The sequence below is a fragment of the Ischnura elegans genome, chromosome 10 (genome assembly GCF_921293095.1).
Source record: "Ischnura elegans chromosome 10, ioIscEleg1.1, whole genome shotgun sequence".
NCBI lineage: Eukaryota > Metazoa > Arthropoda > Insecta > Odonata > Coenagrionidae > Ischnura > Ischnura elegans.
In genome coordinates, this window is record NC_060255.1 from 40,793,894 (window position 1) to 40,820,865 (window position 26,972).

At 38.3% G+C, this 26,972-nt stretch overlaps 1 protein-coding gene across 2 annotated transcripts in view; it reads right to left on the reverse strand.

The window, feature by feature from the left end:
• Positions 1–475: 475 nt before the first annotated feature.
• The window catches only part of LOC124167008 (synaptic vesicle glycoprotein 2B), a 68,566-nt gene continuing 42,069 nt past the window's right edge, over positions 476–26,972 (reverse strand). Inside the window, exons 3-13 of one of the 2 annotated variants that reach the window (XM_046544766.1) lie at positions 25,750–25,806; positions 22,310–22,372; positions 21,256–21,417; positions 18,214–18,376; positions 13,969–14,090; positions 10,701–10,939; positions 9,362–9,531; positions 7,528–7,790; positions 3,743–3,902; positions 3,494–3,621; positions 476–1,385 (exon numbers count right to left, since the gene is read on the reverse strand). In XM_046544766.1, the coding sequence (XP_046400722.1) occupies positions 1,330–1,385; positions 3,494–3,621; positions 3,743–3,902; positions 7,528–7,790; positions 9,362–9,531; positions 10,701–10,939; positions 13,969–14,090; positions 18,214–18,376; positions 21,256–21,417; positions 22,310–22,372; positions 25,750–25,806 (1,583 nt within the window). In that variant the 3' untranslated portion in view covers positions 476–1,329. Of the gene's footprint in view, positions 1,386–3,493; positions 3,622–3,742; positions 3,903–7,490; positions 7,791–9,361; positions 9,532–10,700; positions 10,940–13,968; positions 14,091–18,213; positions 18,377–21,255; positions 21,418–22,309; positions 22,373–25,749; positions 25,807–26,972 lie in introns of those variants that run through there. The other variant, XM_046544767.1, reaches the window with a different exon arrangement.

The window sequence follows — 26,972 nt, forward strand, 5'->3', positions numbered from 1 at the left end:
CCAGTTTTAATAGGTGATTATTAAGACATGTTTCCCTGAGCTCTGCGCCTCATGCATGCATTGGTAATCTCAGACGATGTATAACTCCTATCTTCTCCTATAGAAACTAGGTCCCTGTGACGTCACGTGGAGTGGCATCGCATGGGCGCCAATCTGGCCCTTTTCAAATGAGGATAAAAATGGACCATGGCCATTCGTCTAAACCGGTATTTCTAAAACGAAATAATTTGTATATTATGAATACAGTAATGGTGGGTAACAAATCGCAATCAATGCCTTTCGGTTTCTTTGATGAAGGAAACTACCCTATTGTTCGAGTGCCAAAGAAAAAGTATGAGCAATTGGATGTTTAGATGGTTACCTTGGCTTATGAGTGAACATCTTAATTCCTAATTCTTCAGTGCAGTTAGAAAGCAAGAAGGGCATCAATGACTAAGGTGATCATATCTAATTAAGGAAAGAAATACTCCCGTGAAAATGGTTTGAATTTTTTATTTTCTCTTAATTTAGTTTTCGATTATTTTTGGAATATTAGAATTGAATCATTACATTAATCATTGTAATTTTTCCCAGGAATTTTCAGTTGTTCTCATATTCTCACTGGTATGAATAAATTTGAAGTTACTTTTTAACCATATAGATTGAAGACCATCTAGGAAAATTATTCTTAATTTATTTTCCCACCATTTTAGAAATGATTGTATTTGCTTTTAATTTTTTCATCACAGAAAGTGTCTCTTAGGTCTCACTGGGTATCACATATTGGTCACAGGAATAAACTATTAATGTATTCAATGTTCATGCATACACTAGGCTGGAAAAAAACATGGAATCAACATACACGCACAAATAATGAAAAGGATTAGGTGTTTAGGAAAGGTGTTTGAGGGTTCTGAATGAAAGGGGAAAAAATAGTCTATAAATTAGACCAAGTGGCACATAATCCTGCTTTGAAACATTTTTCGTAAAATTTGTCCAATTATTTTCACTTCCTTGGCATCCACGCATTTTTCCTACTATCACAAGGCTCCTTCAAATGCAGTTTGAAAACAGCATGCATTCTTGATATATGACTGCTAGTTCCAAGAAACTGATGCTCCAGGCATCAGGCATTAAAGATATTCACGTTTCAAAGACAATGCATGTCATTTTTCATTAATATATGCTTATAAAAATTATGTAGACCACTTGATGATCAATCTGCTCACAGAAATGCTGAGGTTGTTCAGATGATAACTCAGAAATGCTGTGGATATTCAGATGATGAGAATTTGAAAATGTCAACTAATGAACATATATGAGTAATAGGTACTTCATTGCCTTCATGTGTCAAGAAAGAGGCTCTCTTGTTGTGTTTGGTAGGAATAAACACAGAAGTCCACCTCCTAGAATAGAAAAGAAAGTACATGAAGGTTCTAGAATAAATAAGCAATATTTTTTTTCAAATCATTATTTTTGATGCAAGAAATGAACTTTGACTTCTCAAGATTTTCCCCTGAAGGCCAATATCTTTTTCTGGAGCAACAAAGTCAATTCACGTAACATCTCTCTAGTTGTTCAACCTCACTCTTCTTCAATGGCTGAAAGTCAGAATCTTCAAGGGCACGGGCGGTTTTCATCTCATCTCATTATAGGGAATTATGTATTAAGGCTTGGATCAGCAGTGCTGAACATGGTGGCAGATGTAGGGTAGGGACTAGGGGAGGCCTAAAGGCCTGGTTACACGGTACATCAACACGTACAAGTTAATGTACGTTTGCGTGAATGATTTTTGTGGATCGGAACGGAACATGTACGAATGCATGAACCAAATTAGAACAGGTTCTATTTTCCGTTCATGCATTCGCACAAGTTGGGTGGTTACACGGTGCATTTTCGTGTTCATTCACGCGTTCATACATGTAGACATTAACCCGTACGTGTTAATGTATCGTGTAACCAGGCCTTAATAAGGGAAATAATCTCCCAACAGTAGTGTGGGTCCGAACAAAATTACCAAATTACCATTCTATCTTGTGTAAATTGGATATCCAATGGGAGGGCTATAGTCCCCCATGGCCCTTCTGCCATTCCTTCTGCCAATCTGCCACTGGATTGTAACATACCAAAAATATGTCAAATTTGCCCTAAATTTAGAGCTAATTTGTATTTCAATTCGTCGACGTAGGTAAATATATCGGAAAATATTATTAAATACTTTTGTTCAACGTGGCAACCTACAAAAATTTCGATCATTATCGAGTGCGTGTTTCAATCCAATGGGGGAGCTATAGCCCCTATAGCCTCGTTAGCAACCGCCATAGATCTACCACTGGCTGTACACATAGGCGGATCCAGGGGGGGGGGCACGGGGGCACGTGCCCCCCCCAGACCCTTAAAAATATGATAGATTTTTAATACGGTCCCATTATAATTTCGTTCGTTTTGTATAACAAGGTATCCTTGTGCCCCCCCCTGAACAAAATCCTGGATACAGCCTTGCTTGTGCCCCTCCCAGAAAGAAATCCTGGATCCGCCCCTGGCTGTACATGTTGTAATTTGTATTTCATAACGGACATGTGATCACCCACAATGCGCTATGGTTGTCAATTGTCCTAAGTCGGCAATCACGAGTCCATATGGTGTAACAATACCAATTGCGTTTTTAATAAATACGGTTGAGGACCTCAAATTCAGAAAGCTTGGGACCGAAGGGCTTCTGGATATCTGGTCTTCATAGTATAATTAGTAAATTGATTAATTTATACATGTGCTCAGGCTCTTGTACTTGATATTTGATATCCTTATGTGTCCCTGACAAGGTTCTTAGCGTATGTCCTTAGCATGCGCTCACTTCCTACTCATCCCAGAACAATGCTTGGAGAGTGGTGCCACGAGGTGGCAAGTCAAAACACTACGCAGAGGAATTTTCAAATGTTCTGGATGTTTTGATTTTCCGAGTTTCTGGATTCCAGATTTGAGGTCCTCAACTGTATAATTTGAGCCTACATAGTGAGTATACTAAGTCACTTACCAATATTTTGGATGTACAACATTACATTAGCAAAGCTGAGTTGCTGGCAATTAAAACAGACCTTGATGAGAATGATGACAACCTAGTCATTAACTCGATCTTTCTCTCCCTTAATAAAAATGAATATTGAATTCATATCTGTTTATAGTACACTCCATTGTTTAATTATGTCCTAGATTCTGACTCACTTAGTTACTCTCAATGAATATTTAGCACGATTCTCCTTGTAAAACCGAGAATAAATTATTATTTGGCATATACCTTAATGGATTAAAAAAAATATTTATTGTCCTTTGTGCAGTGCTGATAGACCTGTCACTAAATTACTGATTTTGAGTGCATAGTGACTGTTCTTTTTTGGCTATGAATCCTGCATGAATCTTATCTCAGAAAAATGGTTTTTGCTGTGATATTTAACTGATATCATCTTATTATCCATTATGTAATCAAAATCAGTTTTTATGTTCACTTGGGGCTTACCTATTAGAAGTCCTGCCACGATGAATGTTGGAGCCGGGCAGTATGCATCCAGAAGCATTGCAATTACAATATTACCAACAATGCCTCCTAATCTTGCAGCTACCATTGATATGGCCACCCCAGTTGCTCTGAAATTTAGAAATAAGGAGCTTAATGTACTCTTGAATTTATAATTTCCATCTGGGCTAGTTCATGGTCACATATCTAGTTTGAGTTCTCTATTCCATTTGAGTTTGTTCATGGTCATACCTTAAGTTTGTTGGAAAAATCTCAGTAATTAAACAATCTAAAGCAGCATTCCCACAACTTATTGCACTGCTAAAAACAGCAGAAACAACTAAATTTTCGGTAGCATTGTGAACGAAGTACATGCCAACAGCACAAGCTCCAGATGTAAATGTACTGAACACTGAAAGAAGAGAAAAAAATACAACCAGTTAACATATTTTCAATTGAAACTATTTTATTTCTAGACAACATCTTTTGTTCAGTATTAGCTTGCCCATCCCTTTTAATGGCAACAGGCCAGATCAGAGGGGAGGATCAACTCAGCTCAGTTCTGAATCCTCTGGATGTAGTGTGGTTTCTCACTTAAGCATTAAAAGTATCGTCTGAGGGGCTCAGCTCAGTTTTCACCCTTAGACTGTAAGAACGTTTTTAAATGTTTTGCAGCTGGCTAAATAAAAGATCATAGCCTTTTTCCACAAAATTCTTTTATATGCGTACAACGCGTTTCGGCTCACTGAGCCATCATCAGGTACAAGGTCTTGTACCAGATGATGGCTCAGTGAGCCGAAACGCGTTGTACGCAGTAAAAAAAATTGTGGAAAAGTGCTACGATCTTTTATTTATTTAAATGTGTCTAACTTCCACCAATTGAAACCTGAATCTGTTGAACTTGTTTTGTGGACTGACTGCGGAAAATGATTTTAAACGTTTTACCATTGCTTGACTACCTACTTCAGTTTCCCAAAGTTTTATAGCTACCCCAAGAGTGTACTCAGGATCAAAACTAGGGGGGCAAGCCATGGTTGTTCAAATTGTAACTTTTAAGCATGGAAAATGTGAATACAACCAGCGATTTAAGAAAACTATAAGAGTGCATTATTAGTTTTTAAAATTATTGGATTGAAAAAAATATTTTAGTTACATATTTTATACTAATATCATTTTTCTTGAGTTTAAAGAAAATTTGGTGAAAACTTTCGTTTCACCCTAGTCCTGATTTTCCTTTAAAGTTTTTGTGATTTTTGCTTCTATTGGGAGGGGGGGGGGGCAGCTGCCCCCTCCTGCCCCTTGCTGGGTATGCCTATGAGCTACCGGAGTAGAGCCCTAACTCTCCCAGGCCATCCCAGAAAAACAAAACATTTAAAAATGTTCTTGCAGTCTAAGGATTAACTCTTCAAATGTCTCCATGATGAAATATAAAACGCAATGGTAATTTCCATACTTTAAAGTTGTTTCATATTTTATAATGGATACATTGCATTTCTACCATGTCGAGCCTGTAATGATTTCATACGTTCCTCTATATGTCGTATAGAGTCTTAGTAATGTTTAAAATAAATATATTTATGGGTTAGTTTCCAATGTATCATGTATAAGCATGTTTAATTGTAGTTTTTTTAATGGTGAAATGTAATAGTTCAGTCATTTTTGAGACAACACTTGATTTTGATGAATCGAAGGGAGATAGTGCATACTTAGATTGACTAAAGGGCACTACGGACGTTCCGACTTGACCACACAACTTTCGGGACCAACTACTTTCGCACCGATGGTTGGAGGGTGTGTAGGTCTGTTGCCCGATGAAAACAGTCAGACCCAATGGTTGGGAGGTTGGTCCCAACAGACCATCCAAATGCCGACCAACTACCCCGATTTCTGTGGCATCGCAACAGGTGTACCGTTTTCGGCTATTTTTTCTATCAATTTGAGGTTTGATCCAGCCAAACAACTCCATGAAGCACACTTCCTCCATCTTCATATAATAATTTTGGAAATCATTTCCATCCAATTCTCGAAGTAAATTCATTTCAGTGAAACTTCAAGCAGCCACTTCTTCACCCATACTCTTCTCTTTTTTTTATGTCATCAATGAGAACCTTATCGGCTAAAGGCAAACCCATTTTTTGATTTTTCAAAAAATGCGGAGCCATTGCCAACTTAAGCCGAAACCAACTTCACTCCATGCGATCACGTTGTGGACTGAGGAATATTTGGTAAGCTGGTCGGGTTGGGTGGATTGGTTTGTTCGCCTGTAGAGCTGGCTCCGACAGGGATGGTTGGGGAGTTTGGATGTGTCGGGTGATTGGGTTGGAACGTGTGTAACACATTAAATACTTAACATATGATCCACACCTTTTTTACGAATTCAACCTCTGTGGTTCACCACAGTTCTCTCTAAGGGGTGTCATGACCCACCAGTGGCTCACTCATGTATTATCCTACCAGGTGATGTAACTTACCCATGGATCACCCTGTCCTTTGATCCTTCTGAGATATTGAGGAGCAGCCAATGGGTACGAATGCAAATTGAACTATCCCATACCACATGCATAAATGGTTTTATATTTAATTATAATTTTCTGCCCTCTTGGTCATTTACACAGCAAAGTTGTATGCCTGTGTGAGAACGTTTAGAACTTAATTTTCTCTTTTGTAGAGGTGTACAAATTTTTTCTATGCCACAACTTGTACCACATATCCCCCTTATGGTTATTCCTGCTTTTGTTTTGAATTCAGTTGACAACTTTTGTATTAAATTAACGCTTGTTGCTTAATGTAATATATTCAAGGACAGTTTGTTTTTCAACTTCCACTCATAAACGACATTCTAGGGACAAGTAGGGAGTGTGTGCAATAGGCAATTGTAGGTTCTCCATACTATATGGTCTTTCATTTTTAAGTTTAACTTGTGAGTTCATTCTGAGTAACAGTCATATAAATAACACTGCCTCAACTGATTCTCCCACTAGGTGAGAACTGCAAAAAAAACAATCACAAAGCTCATTTAGAATCTCCAGCTTCAACACTCCTTGACCTTTATTCTACTGAAAGGGAAGAATTTTTTAAATCAATCATGATTAGAGATGTCACATAGAGTCAATATAACACATCCAAATTAAAGCAACAATCACTGCAATTGATGCACAAACATTCACCAAGCAAGCCAAGAAAATTCAGACCAACCTTCAACAATTGAAAGGTTGTGGTTACTGTGTTAAGGGATCAAAAAGATGTGTTGCTTGTGGATGTCATGCAGCTGAGGACAACGATAAATAAAGCTGTTTAGTGTTGAAATATAATGCTGATTGGACAGGGCCATAAAAAAATGAAGAGACATGCTGACTTCTGGAATTGTTCAGACCTGTGACAACGCCCATTCTCGCTGCACTGGTACAGCCCAACAGCTCTTGGAGCAATTTCAGTGGGTTATTTATGACTACTTTTCGTGCAATCGCAACCTTGCATGGAGTGATCTCCATCTTTTCCCTGAAATGAAGATGTAGCTACCAGGGCAGTTTTTTCAAAGAGAAATTTGTTTTAGGACATTGGAAAAACTCATTTGACTCATTACGTGGGCTGTACATGGGTGTACGGTGGGTGTACATGGGCATTACATAACTAAAAACTCATCAACTCATTACGTGGCCAAACTTCATGTAGAGGGTAGAGCAAAGTTGTCCACGGGTATGACGAATGTCTCAATCGTTGAGGTGATTATACAGAAAAGTAACCACCAATGTGCATAAGTTTTAGCAATGAAAGTACATATACCAATTGTTTGCTTTGTCTTCTATAAATGGTCCATCAGAGGTTAAAATAAAAAACACTGCCCTTATATATCATTCTTCCAATGATTGGTTAATTACTGTTTCAAAATTTAACTAGGATAATTTGAAAATGTTTTCTTGAACTAGGACATATTGTTGCTTTTCATTTGAGATCGATAACTGAGATGAATGACGGGCAAGCTACCCCTGGAGAATAGTACCTTAACTTATTTCCCCCTCATAGGGAGGATACAGTACCCAGGAAGAACTTCCGGCCCAGCCGATCTATGCAGAGGACGGCAAAAATATTGCTGGGTATAGCTGCAGCAACTGTTATCAAGGATTCCATGAAGACAAAGCTTTCAATCTTGTCCGTGCAGAGGTCAGCATGAGAATGTGATCCTGATGTCACAACATAGGAGGTTACATCACACACGGAGGCATCCATATCAGGATGCTGACGGCTAAACTCATCAAAGCGGCTGAACAGCTCAGGGAACCACATCATCAAACCATAGTATCTGCAAAAGAAAATTTTAAGTATAAATATATGTACCTGGCTTTGGTGATAGTGCATGTCAGTAAATTATAGGAAACTGATTCATCTAAAATTTTCTATGCATTACAGCGAGAAAGTATAATATTCACAAGAGCACTAAATATAAGGAGAGACAGCTATCCTAGCCACATGAAGCAAAGACCATTGCAAAAATTATTATAGGGGAGTGAGAGGATGTTTGGGGGGTTCATTTGGAGCAGGTTCATGTGAGACTGTATGACGGGCCAGTTTAAGTGGGAAGCAAATTACGTGACCGTGTAGGGCGCCAAGCAAAAGGTGCTCTGCCCAATTTTCAGTACTTATGAAACAAGGAGATTAAAGGTTGAGGGTTGATATATGTACTCCACAAAATTATGGTAGAAGTAATGATATAAGGTAAAGTGGATACCCATACCCCCACCACTCAGGTTATTGTTATTCCCAAATGGACTTGTCCATCGGATGCCCCTCCATCAGCTACTGACTCATTATTAGTGTACTCTGAATTTTTATTTATAATTAATTTTTAAGGTGTAAAAATATCACAGTTTATAAAGCAAGCACATTATAAGTTCACGCTGATATTTAAGTCTCAACCCTTATTCCTAAAGTATTTGTATTTGTTTTAAAATGTCTCCAGAGAGGGAATACCGACTACCTCTCATGCTATTTTTGAGGGGGAAGGGTGCCAAGATGTTGTTTGCTTACATTAGAAAAATGTCCAGAACCAGCCCTGACAGTATGTCTAAACATTTTGAAGAGATTTTAACTCCTTTGAAATAGCACGTACTTGAAAATCCCAGTCAGAACGGTGCATAAGGCTGAGTGCATAGTGCTGAGTGGTTGCAAATACGAGGTGTGTTCAAAAAATATCGCGACTTTTTTTTTTTCAAAAATTATTTATTTATTCATGAATATCTATGAGTTCTTGCCACAGGGTAGAACGGTCAATAAGGAATATTACCTGCAAGTTATGCGCAATTTGCTCGAAGCAATCTGCCAGAAACGCCCGGATTTGTGGAAGAACAAAAATTGGCTTTTGCACCACGATAACGCCCCTGCTCACACATCGTTGCTTGTGCGCGACTTTTTGGCCAAAAACAACACACTAATGATGCCGCAGCCACCGTATTCCCCAGATCTGGCCCCCTGTGACTTTTTCTTGTTCCCTAAACTGAAGAGACCCATGAAAGGACGACGTTACGCTACGATTGACGAGATAAAGATGGCATCGAAGGAGGAGCTGAACAAGATAAAAAAAAATGATTTTTTGAAGTGCTTCGAAGATTGGAAAAACCGTTGGCACTAGTGTATAATATCTCATGGGGATTACTTTGAAGGGGACAAAATAGATATTCATGAATAAATAAATAATTTTTGAAAAAACACAAAAGTCGCGATATTTTTTGAACACACCTCGTACTGCTACTCTTTGAGATAGCAAAATCATCTACTAGTGGCTCGCTCTCTACCCCTCTTTATTCTCATTTCTCTGGACTAAAACTACAGAGTAGACAATAATATTGATACAGAGTAATTTTATGAGTTACTTACCCTATATGGAAAGTGAGGTTAATTGTTATGGAAATGGCAGTGTACTTAAGTATTGGAGGTATAAAGATCATTTTGCTGTTCTGTAAAATATCTTTTCCCATTTCTTTGCACTCCATAGACTTCTTTTTTCCATCTTCTGTGGATTCACGTCCTCCCAGTAATTCTTTCACCTGCAATTAAATAATAGTATTTTTATATTATGAATTATAGTACAGGAAAAATGAGTCAGAAAAAAAATCTGAAATAAATTCTAGCCACTGAATGACTTTCCCACATTATATATCTATGTTGCTAAAATGGTTCATTTTCTAATATCCATTTCTGTGTAATAATCATGGAAAATTATTTTGATGCATTTCTATGATAAGGAATAAATTATTATTATTAATATTTGTTCAGGGGAAGGTGAAGCTCATAAATTGTTATTTGAGAAATTTTAGATATGGAATAGAACCATTTAAGAAATAAATATGTATCATTTCGTACAATGAAATGAATTGAGAAGCAAGAGACGATGAAGACATATTAATGAAATCATGCTAATGAAACCAGAAAATCATTTATGCTAATTATGTATAGTGAAACCGAGGTCCCAGTGAGAAATGGGTGGTGGAATCCATGTGGAACCCACGTGGAATCCACGTTGAGTGGTGGATATTTGGTGGTGGTGGATATTGAGTGGTTGGACCCACGTGGAATCCACGTTGATTTCAAGTGGATTTGTGGTGATTATCATAAAATGTTAAACAGAATTTCTAATTTGTGGAACTTAACTCTCTGGTGACATTGCGTCATTTATCATCCTGAAACCACGCTAGTTATGTGAAAATGTATCGCACATTCTATTTTTATATAATTCGTGGAAAGGCAGCCATGAGAGCACATGAAAAATCGTAGACACATATATAGAAGGTTTAGATATAGAGTGGTTGAGGTTTTAATGGTTTTAGGACAGCACCAACTGCTGTTTTAATTTTTCCACCAAATTTCCACGTGGGTTCCACGTTGATTCCACGACCAAAAACACGTGGTATCCACGTTAATTCTCCACGTGGGTTCCACGTGGAGTCCACCACCCATTTCTCACTGGGGTTACTCCTCTCTGGTGAAACTTTTCCATAACTGATGGCAATTATCCTGGAGAATATGCCACCCAAATGATTGGTCTTTCTGTAATACGCTGTTCATATTATTATACTGAACAATGAAATGAGGGCCACAAATCAAATGTTCATGTTAGAAAATTAGAAAATTTGGGTGTCCATAAATGGTGGTTTCACTGGGCATGCATTTTTTAATGTAATAATTATGAAATATTATTGGATATTTTATGAATTACCGGATATGTTTCTGCCTTCTTTCCAGTGTTTGTGGCATAAATTTGACGAAATATAGATAATGCCTTATTTGGTTGCCCATGGACTAAAAGAAATTTTGGACTCTCTGGCAGGAAGACCAGTAAGACAGCCACAATAAAACTTGGCACAGAACATAGCAACAGAAAGACTCGCCAAGAATTAAATAAAAAGCTTGCAGTAGAGAATCCAATATCACTTGGGATCACCACCCAGGCCATTCCTGCAAAAAAAGAGAAAAAAGTAGGTTGAAACTGATACATGATTAAATGTTATGTACATTCTGGAGATTTATTATATTCCTTACATTTTCCAATTCCAAAAACGTTCAAATATGTAATCTTTTTACTGTAAAATGAACTTCTGACCGCGTAATGACTACCTGACTCACTCATACAAATGTTTGGGGTGAATTAGACAATACGACAAAAAGTGCTGGATATGGTGGGTAAGGAGGGGCAGCTTCTGGATGAGATACAGAGGAGATAGAAGATATGGATGAAGCGAGTACTAAGTGGGGAGGGGATGTTGTAAACTAGTGTTATAGGGTAGAATTTTGGGGAAACGAAGGAGAGGAAGGAAGAAAAGAGTTTTAGGTAGAACGAAAGGGAGTTGGCCTTATTATGTATTGGAAAGGGGAGTCCATGAAGGGAGTGGAGGCTGCCAGAATAATTCTTAAATACTTAATGCAAACCTACTTTAACTCTTAGAGTGCAGGAACATTTTTTTATGTTTTGCACGCAGACTGCTGCATTTACCCAAATTCTTTATTGCTCATCATCACTGGTCAAAAATCCTAGGATTGGTTCAATGCAGCTCTCCACTCAGTTCTCCTATCAGCTACTCTTTTCATACATACGTATTTCTTCTCTTTCACATCTCTCTTTACTTGTTCCATATATTTTGTTCGAGGTCTTCCTTTTCCATTCTGTGCCTTCCACTTGTCCCTCGACGATTGTCTTCATCAGGCCATCATGTCTCAAGATGTGATCTATAAGGTTGTTCCGTCTTCTTGTTAAGGTTTTCATGAGGCTTCTCTTCTCTCCTACTCTTCTTAGGACTTCCTCGTTACTAACTCGGTTGATCCATTTGATCTTCATCATTCTTCTGTAGCACCACATTTCAAAGGCCTCTATCCTTGCTTTCTCCGCTGTGGCCATTTTCCATGCCTCACTTTCGTATAGGAGCATACTCCAAATGTAGGTTCTTACATATTGTTTCTTTACTTCCATATTTAAGTTTCCCGCTGTAAGCAGGTCTCTCTTTTGGTGGAATGCTCTCTTCGCCTGGGCTTTTCTGCTGATAATGTCTTTCTTACTTCTCCCGTCACTAGTTATCTTGCTTCCCAAATAACCAAATTCATCCACCTCTATCAGTTTTTGCTTCCCTATTTTAATGTTAAGTCTTGACTTCTTCTCTTCTGCTGCATACTAATATCTTGGTTTTTTTCGTGCTTATTTTCAGTTGATATTCACCCATAACCCTACCCATATTAACCAGAATATTTTTCAAATCCTTCTCTGTTTCTGCTATAACAGCTATGTCATCGGCAAATCTTAGCATACTAATTTTTTCTCCATGGATATTCACTCCAAATGCCTTTTCTTTAATTTCATTAATGGCTTTCTCAATGTAAACTTTGAAAATTACGGGTGACAATGTACAGCCTTGTCGCACTCCTTTCCTAATTCTTGCTTCTTCACAGCTGGGCCATGATTTTATCACCGCTACTTGGTTTTTGTATAAACTGTGGATGATTCTTCTGTCATTGTAAAGAACCCCGATTTCCTTTAGGATTCCGAGCATTGTGCTCCAGTCCACGTTGTCAAATGCTTTCTCTAAGTCCACAAACGCAATGAACGTTGGCTTGTTCTTTTCCATTCTCTTCTCTATGAGCAGTCTAAAGGCCAATATTGCTTCCCTTGTTTCTTTGTTTTTTTCTGAATCCAAATTGGTCCTCATCCAAGAACTCTTCTGCTCTTCGTTCTATTCTTCTATAGATGATCCTTGTCAGTATCTTCGACGCATGTGTAGTTAGGCTTATGGTCCTAAAGTCTTCGCACTTCTCCGCTCTTTTCTTCTTAGGAATAGGGATTATAATGTTCCTCTCTAAGTTCTTTGGTATCTCACCTGTAGAATACATTTCACTAATGATTTTGTATAGCTGGTTCAACGTCCTCACTCCTGCATTTTTAATTAGCTCGGCTGGAATATCATCAGTGCCAGATGCTTTATGTATCCTAAGGTCTCTTACAGCCGCATCAAATTCTGATCTTAAAATTGGTGCTCCCATCTCATCGGCATCCACTTCCCTCTCGTTTTCGATAGCTTTCGTTCTTAGGCTGCTTCCTTTGTACAAATCTTCCAGATATTCCTTCCATCTCTTCCCTTTGTCTTCGTTTTCAATCATTAGTTCTCCGTTTTTGTCCCTAAGGGTATTACATCTTACGCCCCTTTCCTTAAAGTGGTTCCTCACTATCCTATAGGCGGCCTCTACTTTTCCATGTTTAAGATTATTTTGTATGTCTTCACAAATATTTTTCATCCACGTTTCTCTAGCCTTTCGCGCTTTACGACATATTTTGTTCCTTATTCTCTTGTAACAATTCTGTCCTTCCTCTGTTTACGCAGAGGAAAGACAGAATTGGTCTTTATTGCTACCTGGATATTTTGCACTTGAGTGCTTTCCCTCACCATAAGGATTGCTAAGGGGCTTAACTCTACCAGACCAGCCCTCGTGGCAAGGGGTGCCTCCTACACTAGGGGTCACTTATGCACTAGCTGGCAGCTAAAATCGTGAACTTCCGCAGCCCAAGGGTTAATTGGTAAAATACTTAAGTAATAATGATATACTTACTCCAATGTTACTTGTTGGCATATATCACTTCATTGCATTTCTTAGTCAGTGTATGCTTAGTATTAGCAGGTCGTTAGTTTCTTTTGATGTTTTGTAGGCAACTAGCAAATTTTTGTGAAAGAGTACTGAAGTGGGTGAAGTCTTCTTGGCAATTCTATCCGGTGAGTTCAGGTATTGCTGGCATTTTGATGGCTTACTGCTTCATCAAAACTTTGGCAATGCCTAATTAACTTTCCTTGTGGACTTCCCTATATTCGGGAAGTCCACTTGCATATTGTGCTCAATCCCAAATGAGGAATATTTGCCTGTTAAACCCTGGTCCCCCCCCAGAAAGTAATCCTGGATCCCCCCTTCTTGCTCTACGCGATGCATAGTTCAATTTACGGGATGCCTACCTGCGACAAATAAGTTTCCGAGAGTCCAAAATGCTGCCATAAAACTTAACATGGACCCCCTCTTGTGTTTGGGCTGAAATTCAGCAAAGTATGACCAAATTACTGGTCCACTTCCTCCTAATCTGTAATAAAATAAATATAAGTATCACTTTCTCTGTGCATTTAGAAATCATCTGAATTGAATATGTATTATTTTCACTGTGCTCAAACTGAGTGACTTCATCTAAAAATAACAAATTGGTTGATTTAAATTTTGTTCTTCATGAGCATTTATATTATTTGCTAATGCCAGAATACTGATTTCATAGTTTCAAGCATAAAGATTTGAAATTTGCAGACTGCTCCTATTTCCAGCACTAAATAGAAGTGTAAAACATGTTTTGAAACATAGAAAGCAATTAATTTGGTGAATATCATTGAATATTGTGTAAAATATATTTTCAAGAATGAAATACATTTATTACAGCTCTATTAAATTGAAATTACTCTTATCCTGTCGCATTGGAGTAAAATATTACCGTGGAAAACACCTGTGTTATCTGTGAATATTTTTCAAGATCTCACATAAATAGGAACCTCTCAGTGCTGGATTATTGAACATGGAGGTCTATAATGAGTACATACAGCCTTAGGGAGATTCAGGGAAGGGCAGGGACATGTATAATTGTCCTTCCCCCATCATAATGAGGAAAATAAAGAAAAAATAGTTTAGTTCGTCTGAGTTAGTTTAATGATTTATCCCCAAATTAATTTTTCAGGCATAGTAGCAGTGCAATGTATTGTTACTCCATCATTTACATTATTATTCGTACACATTTAAATCCTTATCCTTATTTAAGTTGAGTTTGCCTCCCGCTCCTTTGACCTAAGCTTTCCCTACTATTTTTGGCTCATCACTTTCAAGTAACTAATTGTTAGCTCTATTAGCCTAAGTATGTGCAAGAGAGAGATAAAGGCAGTGGCACAGCGAGGGGGGGGGGGGGGGGGGGGGTTTGGGGGATAAAACCCCGCCAGAGCTCAGAGAAATTTTCAAGTTTATTCCATTTTACTTAATTGGATTGATATTACTAATAGAATAGTGTAAGAATTAATAAAATATCCCTCATAAAGCCGTAAAACTCACCATTTTGAACCGTTTATCTTAAAATTCCGCAATTTATTAATCTCGCACCTACCGCTTATCCTGGTGGGTATTCCAAACCTCACACACCCCGGTATTAGTTGCACCTAAACCCCCCCCCCCCCCCCCCCCAGCCTTAATTCCTAGCTGTGCCCCTGGACAGAGGGGCTGACCCAAGGGGATGAATTTGACGAATGTTCCTGGAGTGTCCTAACAGGCGTGATCGCCTCTCATCATGAAAGTTATTGGGGCACCAAACAAGAGTTTAAATTTGCTAAAGGTAGTCACCTCGAGGGTTCTTATAAGGAAGAAATAATAAAAGGTGCTGCCTGAAATGAAGATCAAGGAAATGAGGCCACTGGGGAAGGGAGGGAATAAGAGATGAGGTGGGAATAACTCTATCTGCCCCTCCAGGGCCGGTGAGCAACTGTCTACGTTCCTTTATTTGCAATCTAGCAATTAATGTATACATTATCTCTTTGTTAGTCTACATCACGACTTCATGTATACTTAGGAGCATCCCCTCCAATTATAGTAGGTGTACATTCAGCTCAATTCTGCATTGTGAAGGTATTAATTTTTAGTTATTCTATCAAAGCTGATAGAGGTTCTGATTCCACTACCGAATTAGAAGAAAGCTGAATTAGAAGAAAGCTGTAGAATGCAGAGATTATAGGGGTATGGTATGGTTAAAATTAAAAAGTAGAACTTTGTGCTTTCACATGAAAATTTGTGAATAAATGTTCATGTGAAAGCACAAAGTTCTTCTTTTTAATTTTAATAATGAATCGCTTTCACAAATTTATGCCTCAAACAATCAATTGTATGATATGGTATTTGGAGGAGGCGACTGACAGTTAAGGTCATATGTGCCATGAGGGAAGGGTGGGGAGAAATCTTGCGTCGGCATTAGCCTACTCCTAACAAAAGGTGCCGAGGGGACCACTACTTAATGTCGCATCCAATGGATGGATTACTGTATGTGAGGTACCCACCACAAGGCTTTCAAATAGGAATCGGGCAGCCTCTGATAAATCTCTGCCACTGTCGGGATTTGAACCCAAACTGACTGGTTGGGAAGCCAGCACTCTAGCCACCTCACCAACCCAATCCCATTAGACTATACTATAGGACTATTAGCCTTAATATTGCATGCAGGAAAAGTGGTACAGAGCAGTGGTGCAGCGAGGGGGGGGGGTTTGGGGGATAAACCCCCCCAGAACTCAGAGAAATTTTAAATTTAATCCATTTTACTTAACTGAATAAATAATTCTTATAGAATAGTGAAAATATCCCACAGAAAGCCGTAAAACTCACCATTTTGAACCATTTATCTTAAAAATTTTCTGGGGAGGGGCACCTGCACCTCCAGTATTCCATACCCCCCCAGTATCAGTTGCTCCTGAAACCCCCCTAGCCTTAATTCCTAGCTGCACGCCTGGTACAGAGAATGTTAAACAGATGAATGGAGGTGAGGACAAATAAGTATTTGGGCCAAATAAGAAGAAATGGAAAGTCAACTCAAAATGCAATAGCAGTAAAAGAGGTCCCCTGTGGAGATGAACCTAGAATACACCTAGAATATGTGACGTGAATGCTTGCTTTGTGGATTTTGAAAAAGCATTTAATAAAGTTTTTTGATTAAAGCTAATGGAGGTCCTTAAGAAAATAGACCTAGATTGGAGGGATAGACGACATATTCGCAATCTGCATATGGCTCACACTGTACAAGTAAGGGTACCAGGTGGAGAATTGGGTTGTGGAATCATTGGCCGAAGAGTGAGGCGAGGCTGTCTAATGTCACAGTTGCTATTTAATTTTTATGTTGAGGAGATGGCAAGAGAGGTGTGGGATGAGTTGGAAGCTGGAGTTGAAGTGGGGGAATGATGTTTAAATAAATGAGGTTTGCGGTTGATCAGGCATTGATTAGCCAGTCAGTGAGGGAGCTGCAGGCTGTAGTGGGTGTTTTAGATAAGCGCTGCGAGGAATATTAAATGAGGATTAATCTCAAGAAGACCAGTTATGTGGTTATGTAAACCATCACAAGCTAGGAATGTGAGACTCAAGATAAAAGTAGGTGGCCAGGTGAAAATGGATAAAACAGTAAGGACATTCTGGAAGCCATAAATAGCCCTCGATTATTTTATGGCACAGCACTGTACTGTCCAAGATGCATGACAAAAAATTGGCTCATCGTAAAACGGGTTAGGTTTGATTTTTTTACATCATAATGAAGTTTCCATCAGAGATTATTTTGAAATTTGACTTCACCCTAAAGGTTTAGGCTGCTGATTATCCTGCATACTTATGCAACCTTTTTGTGCTTCAGGTGTGCACTCACACCCATGATACTAAAGGAGGCGAGGTAATGAAGTAAACTTGTACCTTTTTTATTAAGCTATATCAGGATATAGAGTGACAAAGTTTTCATTGAAGAAGAGTTTGAGATGACATATATGTATACTTGACGACAGGAAACTTAGTGACTAGCCACTACCATGTTACTGGAAATCAGAGTTGCCGACTTACAAAAAATATTGGGGGGACCCAAACTGGGGATCTTGCCCCGGGAAATGTTATAAGTTGTGAGTTTTAAGTTTCTTAAGCATTTTAGAAGAGTCATATGATCAAAATTAGAACCTGATAACTTGAATCTCAATATCTGGACACTCCAGGGAAAATTGACAAGCCTGACACATTTTTTCCTCACACCCATAATGAATTTTTGAGAGGGCTTTGGCCCCCTCAGGCCCCATGGAATCAGCACCACTGCTGGAAATGTTTCAATTGCCTGGTAACAGGGACAAGGAAAGCTCCTACTTGGAGAGCTGTAAGTATAGATAAATTCCTAAGACGTGTATAATTTGTCAATTTTTTAACTAACTTTCATTTAAGTTATATGAGTTTAGCTCGCAAACTAAAATCCTGATTCGCAAACTCGATACATACACGTGTGCACTGAAATGATTTCGTGTTATAAGGTCGATGAGTAAAGCCACTTAAAGAGCTGGAAAAATGAATGGCACTTTAGTAGCATTTTTCTTTCAATTACCATCCTAAAATCTCCTGCATTTACTTCATCGAGAGCACGAAACATTCTTGGGCAGGAGCACAGGATTACTCACGCAGCTCCGTTGAGGAATCGGAAGAGCATAAACAGGGCGTAGTTCTGGCATAAACTGGAGGCAACAATGCAGACACCGTTCATGAAGGATATTACTATGAGGACCTTCTTTCTGCCCAAAGAGTCTGCCACTGCTCCCCATATATAAGCACCGGCCATCATACCTGTTGACAAGCAGGAGTTAAGTGATTGAAATAAGAAATAAAGATTTCATGAAGGAGCATGATAAAAATGAGTACAGTGGAACCTCGTTAAAGCGAGTACGGGCTATAGCGACACCCCCGCTATTACGAGAGATAGCCGATGCACCGTCAATTGACCCTATAATAAGCGTGTTAAAAATTCGTTTTTACGAGACCCTTTCGGTGTTGGCTCTCGCCATAGCGAGGGTTTCACCGCCGAAAGACTTTCATCAAGAATCCTAAACCTCTGCAATTGCTAGCGATCTGTTAGAAATGAAGTTAAAGGAGTGCTGTCTCAAATTTATGTGGTAAACTGTCGTTCGATAAATATAATGATTGACGAAACAATGCTTTGCATGGTTTTTATTCAGTGCGGCGCTTATAAATTGTTTGAATAGTTAGTCGTTATTTGAGTAAGGAAATCTAGTGATGCAAAAAAACATCGCCTTTCGTCTGGATTTATGCTTACGTTTATCGGATAGATGTTTATCTGTCGCCGCACCACTCCTGTTCCTGTATATCTGTTCGCAAGAGGTATATTGGCTATTATTTGCTCCACCTCCGGTAAAGCGACAATTCGCTATAGCGAGTGTTTATTAGTGCGTCGTGGGGTGTCGTTATATCGAGGTTGCACTGTATAAAATGCGGCAAAAGAGGAAAACTAAATTGACTTCATTTGTCTTCTAAAAGTCGGGAGAAGGCGCAGGGCAAAATTTAACATTAGAAGGTTAGTGGAAGATGTCATCCAGTGGCATAGCCAATGGGGGGGTCCAGAACCCCCAAAATATAAAAACACAATTTCTCTCCTTCATCAAAGAAAACAAAATATTGATAAATCATGAATTAACAAAATATTTCTTTAACAAATGAAGTTTTTTCGATTATGAAAAGTGTTAAAATTAGTTTAAAACCCTCTAATTAGTACTCTGTTTTTAAAAAAATTTCCCCTCTGGTTTTCGATCCCCCCCTCCCAAACAAAATTCCTAGCCACACCACTGATGTCATCAACACTTCCAAAGAAAATATTTTTTTCCTCTTTACTTGGAATGACACAGTTATGTAGTGTCTTTATTAATTAGGTCCACCGGATTAGATTGATACTAAGTATTTACTTTTACACAATTAACATAAAATTGATAATGGGAGAAATGTATTCCACTGAAGTTTTCTATGCACATTATTTGACATTTGGCAACATATTTGATGTTGACTTTACAACTTTGGGTTTCAAGGTGTGAAATATCTCATTAAATATGCTGAATATAATGTTCTACGTGATAAAAGGGAAAAAAATAATTAGCTCTCATGAAAGGAAAAAGCTCAGGGGAAGTCCTATGGCTTGGGAAAGGAATTTGGAAGGGCATGTGGGGTGTAGGTGACACCCATGACAATTTAAATCGTTTTTCTTTAACTCAAAGCGGAATGAAAATTTTATAGGACACTGACAGTATTTTGTCAAAATGTTTGTGACTTGAAGGTATAAGAATTAACAACACTGTAAATACCACAATGTACATACAACTGGTCAAAGAAGAACCATAGGGTGTCATCAGCCCGCCCTTTCCTGGGTTAACAATTTTTGGCTCCACTTTTTCATAAAATCCAGTTAAATGGATATGATTTTCGTATAAGTACTAGTGACCTATATGCTTGAGACAATTGGACCCCTTGGGATAGATAACTATCAAAATATCTGACATAAAAGGTGCTACACATGTTCCGACCAGACCACCCAACTGTCGGGACCAACTACGTTGGCTCCGACAGTTGGAGGGTGTGTAGGCCTGCTACCCGATGAAAACAGTAGGACCTGATGGTTGGGTGGTTACCACCAACCAACCTACCCCGATTTCTATGGCATCGCAATGTCTGTACTATTATCAGCTATTTTTTCTATCAATTTGAGGTTTGATCTTGCCAAGCAACTCCATGAAGCACACTTCGTCCATCCTCAAATAATAATTTCAGAAATCATTTCCATCCAATTCTCAAAGTAAATTCATGCGGGTGAAACTTCTAGCAGCCACTTCTTTGCCCATACTCTTCTCTTTTTTTTATGTCATTAATAAGAACCTTAGTGGCTAAAGGCAAACCCATTTTTTGATTTTTCGAAAAATGCGGAGCCAATGCCAACCCAAGCCGAGACCAACTTCACTCCACGTGATCACGTTGTGTACTGAGGAATATTTGGTATGTTGGTTGGGTCGGGTGGATTGGTTTGTATGTCCGTAGAGCTGGCCCCGACAGGGATGGTCAGGAAGTTTGGTCGTGTCGGGTGATTGGATCGGAACGTGTCTAGCGCCTTATAGTAGAACATAGCGGACACGTAGCCAAGGTGGGGGGTTGTTTGTGGGCTTCAGCTTGACTTTTTGATTTGTGGCGACAAATTGTGATACATCACCTCAGGACACAACTGGCCTAGAGACATTTACTGACTTTCTCTTGGCTAATGAAAGTTGTGGACTGATATCATGACCTGAATTTGCTCAGAATGAGATAAGATCTGCTGCCAGAGCTGTAAAGTTTAACATTTTTAGAAATTTCAGGTGAATTTCACAAACAAATGTCAATAGAGATTAAGCCACATTACTACGGCCACTACGGTAAAAACCAATGATAACCTTAAAATTCAGAAAAAATCAAATGGCATTCATAGTTTAATTTATGATTTTTTGATGTGTGGGAAATGACAAATAAACATCTCTGGCAGCCGGCATACCACCCAATCCCTTTGTAAAACAAACTTCTGGCTATGAGCATGGTATGTGGGGAAAATGTCTTCTTTTATGTAAGAAAACATTGAAAGTACACTCTTACTCATGAACATGAGTACATAAAATTAGTAAAGGTGACAAAGTTACCTATAAATATTATGCTGTTCATCCAGCCTTTAGTTTCTGTGTTTAGTTGAAGGTCACACTGTGCTGAAGGTAAGATGAAGGACATTGAAATCACATCCATTTCTTCACTAGTGCTCACGAACCCACAAACGATTAATAGGAGGTAGTGGAATTTTCCATACCCTGAAATGAAATAATTGTATTAGTGAAAAATAGTAAGACATTTACATCTTAATTACCTCCTTAAATATCTTACTAATTATGTACGTAGTTGAGTAAATACTAAATAGTCACTGCTATTTCATTAAAATTTAAAAATATCAAATAGAATTTATGGTTTTATTTTGATACCTCTTATCTCCTCCCTGTTTTAGTTAATATTTTTCTACTTCCACCTGTGTCATATTTTTCCAACCTTTTCCTTTATGATTCATCATTATTTTAAAAAATAAGTATCCTATTTCCCTCTGGGCTGAAGCCTTTATGTATATAGTGGTGTGGCTTGTACTCCTGAAGCTGTACTGTCAGGGGTAATTTTCAATTATTCCTTGAAGAACCACCCACATCATACATACAGGATGAAGGGTATGATTCAGACAAAAGGTAGCACATGTGATGGTGTCATATAAAAAACACCATTGAAATGGAAGGGGGATACCCTACTGCACTTGTAATGCACTCAACATAGGAAAAAGATCTTTTTACTGTACATGAACAGATTTTGCAAGCAAGGATGTGAGGCTGAAATAAAAGTAGGTGGTTATATCCTTGAGCAGGTGGAGCCGTTCAACCATTAGGGAAGCAGGTTAGAGAAAAGTGGACTCACCTCAAGTTATGTTCAGATGTAGTTGCAATTGGTAGTGTTTCCATGTCAAAAATTACGCATGTACATGCATCTATATAATATGGCCCACAATTTTGTTTACCAATCAAAAAAATTAAATAACTCTCCATGTAGTCCAGCTCTGGGGTTATGTTTAGAAGTAAGTACTACTTATGGTAACTTTTCACTGCGCAGAAAAGCTGTAGCTCATGGAATCAGAGCATTACAGATTAATGATAATAAAATACTCACCTGCCATCTCAATGGCTTTTTCGAAATCTGCCTTCTCATTGGGACAGCATGGGAGAGGTATAACTGTAAGAAGAGAAATTTGTGCATTTGAGCCGTAGGTACCAAATAAAATTTTTGGTGAATGGACAGCAATAGTACTCCATAATATAATCCCTTCTTTCAGTGGGGGATCCAGAGAGGGGCTAGGGGGAACTGTTGCCCCATCCTGGAGTATCGAATGTGCTACACTAGATAAAACAGAAATTTTGTTCTGACCCCCACTACTGCTTGTAGGTTACCTCTCAGTCCCCCCCCCCCTTAGACCTCCCCTTGTCCCTATCATGGACATGCCAGTGCCCTCTATTGAGAATCAAATAGCTCTCCCTTAACTTCTGTTATAAAAGTGTCACAAGTATCTCTGTCTTGCAGCTTTGCCAAGTACGAGAAGAAGAGTATAATTACTGTAAGCAATTGTTTTCATAGTTCAATCAATTATGGTATTTTACTTTCAGAATTTAAGCAATATATAATAATTGTGAATAAAGGTAGGTAATTTTTTATAGGTCAGATGTGAACTTAAGGATAACTCTTTTATTAATGATGAGGAAAAGATGACCTCACTTGTGTCTCACCTTCTTAAACTCGTGGTGACCTTGAAATGAACCCATGATATGACTATGTTTGAGAGTGATTTGGATCTCTTCTAACCAAAAATTTCACCATTAGAGCATATATTAGAGCATGAATTAGAGTATAGTATATATTTACAGTAGAAGATCGATAATCTGGGATACATGGGACCAGACGCAGTCCAACCCACATATTAACGAACCTCTCAGAGATGTCTCACTATGGTCTCGAATGACTCGAATATCACGTATGTCTCACAGATGTCTCGGAGATGTAATCGTGAGACGTTCAGGAATTAAAAAAAAAAGTATTTAAACGCCATCAATGCCTTCCATATATATTTTTAAGTGCAAATCTGCAGTTTTGATTATTAAAATCACGAAATTTAATATGGGTTTCTTATTTTCAAAAGGTGATCCATCACAAAATTTGTTGCTAAAAATGATCGAGAAAAGTAGGCCATAACTGTATAATTTAAATTTAATTATTTTTTTGCCAAAATTTAAAGCATACCATAGTACAAAGTCTAATGAGACATCTCAGAGACTTATGTGAGACGTTTCAAGAGATGTCACATAGACCATTTTTTTGGACATAGTGACATCTCAGAGAAGTCTCAGAGATGCCTCTGAAGCTCTCAGAATCTCTCTGAGACTTAACATGTGATATTCGAGACGTCTCAGAGACGTATCCGAAACGTATTTCTGCTATGCGGGAAATTATCGATATTTCTGGTGAACAGATCAGTACACTGTATGTAGGCAACACTGCAATGTGGAAAGAATAGTCCATGGTACATATGCATATTTGAGAAAAATTGTACCACGAACTTTTACTCATGTATAGCTGATGCCAGTATGAACCAAAATTACTACATATTTATGTTTAGGTCCTAAACTCGTAATTTTTAAACTACAGGAACTTTGAGTCAAGCACTGCGATTGGCCAGGAGTTTTTACTGTCGCCTGATGCTCTGGACAACTCATGATTTCGAATACCTTGCCCAGTGGCATAGCCATGCGGGGGGGTCTGGACCCCCCCAAAATATAAAAACACTATTGATGGGGTGAGAAGCCGAGGGGTACAAGTGATTTTTATCTAAACAGAGTTAGGTGAAGTTAATTATTAGAAGAAATACACAAAAATTGGTTGCCAAGGGATTCGAGTGAGTCTCTGCTCTGTGCTGACATCAAGTGGGAAATCAAAAGCACTTCTAAATATCTAGTTGATCTTGATTGTTTTCTATACCTAATTCTGTACCTAACTCTGTATATAAAAAAGTAATCACCTGTACCCCTTGGCTTCAAACTCACTCAATTATTTTCCTACATAAAAGAAAACTAAATATTAAAAAATCATGAATTTACATAATATTATTTAACAAATGACGTGTTTTCGATTATGAAAAGTGTTAAAATTAGTTTTAAACCCATTAATTAGTACCCTGTTTTTCAAAAACTTCCCCCCCTGGTTTTGGACCCCCCCTGAACGAAATTCCTGGCTATGCCACTGACCTTGCCTGCCAATTATTGTGATGCATCCAAGGCATCCGGCAGCAGGGAAATTTGTGGCCTATTGGAGCACTTGGCTAAAAGTTTCTGCAGTTTAAAATGGTGTGTTATTGACCAATACATTGGTAATTTTGGTTCATACTGGTATCAGCTATTCAGGGTTAAAATTTCGTGTCACACTTTTTATCCACCATGTATATATGTGTGGGGCAGAGTCTGGAGACCTGGTGGAAGATGTCACAGGGAAGAAAGAGGGTAGGGAAGAGATTAGGAGTGGGATGAAGGTGCATAGGTGGATGTAGGGGGGGCGCAGGGGTACGTGCCCCCCCTAAATCCTGCTTAAATGCTTAAAAAATGGACAAAGTATTTATGAGGTTATCATTACGTTAATTTTGTTTTGTGTATTCTCAATCATTTAATTTCATATTAACAACTTTCATATTACAATAAAGAGAATATTTTGTACAGTAATTGTTGTAAATCTCAAGTGTGAGAAATTCGTTTGCCTTTCAGACCCTTGTGCCCCCCCCCCCCAGAAAAAAATTCTGGATCCGCCCCTGTGAGGGTAATAGCAAAAAATCATTTCAGTGCCTTGGTAATGACAGTCAGTGGTGGATCTAGAGAGAGGCTAGGGGACTTCAGCCTTCCCTATGGGGTACTATCCCATTAACACCAAATAAAATGGTTATTTTGTTTAGTTGTTGAATATATGTACGAGAGGAGCTAAAAATCCCAAATAATATCTGCTTTGGACCTTCTATAATAAGGAATGAAAACACAATGCATTATAGAAACTTACTATGAGGTAAAATTACTCAAAATCTTCATAAATGTTTGTTTTAAAAACTTCATTCTTTGGAAAATTAGCGATGAGACAACCTTAAAGTGCTGTTACAAGCCTTGAAATTCTCCAAATTTTTGTCATGTCCTGCACCCTAGACTTCTGCTGGGAGGTTACCCCTTAGATCCCCCACATAGCCTATTTGTTGTTCCTATCCTGTATCTATCACTGATGACGGTGTTGAGGTTAAAAAATTTTGTGGATTATACTAAGCAGTTTTCATTTACCTACGCATAAATGTTTTTGAAAATCCTTAGCATAAAGGAATATTTATGCATTTATACATAATCTTTAGTATAGAATATTATAATATTTATTTTATGGTTATAAATTCATTATTATGACACTTTTCTACATCCTGTGTAAAGACAATAGGGAGAAAACATTTTCAAATCAGATAAAAATATTGTCTAACAAGATAATCATAAAAAAAGTTTCACTGCTGGCTGTTTTTATTTGTATCCTTAGCATTTCCTTACCTGTGAGTTCAATCTCTTTCCCATTGTTCGTGTTGGGTTCGTGGCTGACATTGTTATCTGCAATAAAATGAGAAAATATCATGAGCCATGAGGGGTTAATTTATTTTCTAAAAGTTAAGGACATTTTGGAACTATTATCCCAGGCAGGAAATGATGCTGTCTGATACATTTAGAAAAAAAGAGGACTACGAGTTACTCTTCATGAGGAAGGCTTGGGAAAGTAGAGGTGAGCGGGTAAAGGGTACATCCCATAGCTGGATATGTTGATCAGTAGGTTGATTCAGTGGCGCAGCGAGGGGGGGTTTTGGGGGATAAACCCCCCCAGAGCTCACAGAAATTTTTAAGATAAATCTATTTTACTTAATTGGATTAATATTGCTTATAGAAAAGTGTGAGGATTAATAAAATATCCTTCAGAAGACCGTAAAAATCACCATTTTGAACCATTTATCTTAATTTTTTTTCCGGCGCAAGGCCTCCGCACCTCCCGCTTACCCTGGCGGGTATGCAATACCCCCATGCCAACCTATATTAGTTGCGCCTGAAACCCCCCCTAGCCTTAATTCCTAGCTTGATTCACTGGGTTGATTTATTTTAGAAAACAATTTTTTAAAATCAACCATCAAAAATACCCAAGTTTAGAGAAAGAAAATTTTGGTCCTCATTTTAAGTTTTAGGAAATGCTTGAGTTATAACTTATAAGTATTATAATAATTTGAAGCATATTGGAATAAAAACTTCCCTTAGAATGACTAACCGCATTAAAAAATAGAAAACTTGGAATGATCCTAGAAAATCTCTTTGGAATCTCGTCCATACTCACGATTATCAAATACTGCTGTACGGCATTAATGGATTTCAAAAGAATGGCAAAAAACTGAAGAGCATTCAAGATCACCTTCGAATGTCGTGCAATGCGCGGTAACTACAGTTTGAACAGGGGCCGATTAATGCCGTTGTTTTTGGGAGGGGAAGCGCGCGTCCATTACTTTCCGCGGCGCTTTGGTGTTATGTTGCAATACCTCTCAGCGATAATGCGTATGAGGCCTGATGTGTGTAGGCAAGTTTATTTCAGATATTTTTCATTTATTTTTAGGCGTTGGTCGTTCAGCTGGTGGAATAACAACTTTCATAGAGAGGGCCACCACCTTAAATTGCAATTTTTGGATTTTTTTCCCGGAAATTGCGTGGTGGCACTAATCCCTTAATTCGCCATTGAGTCG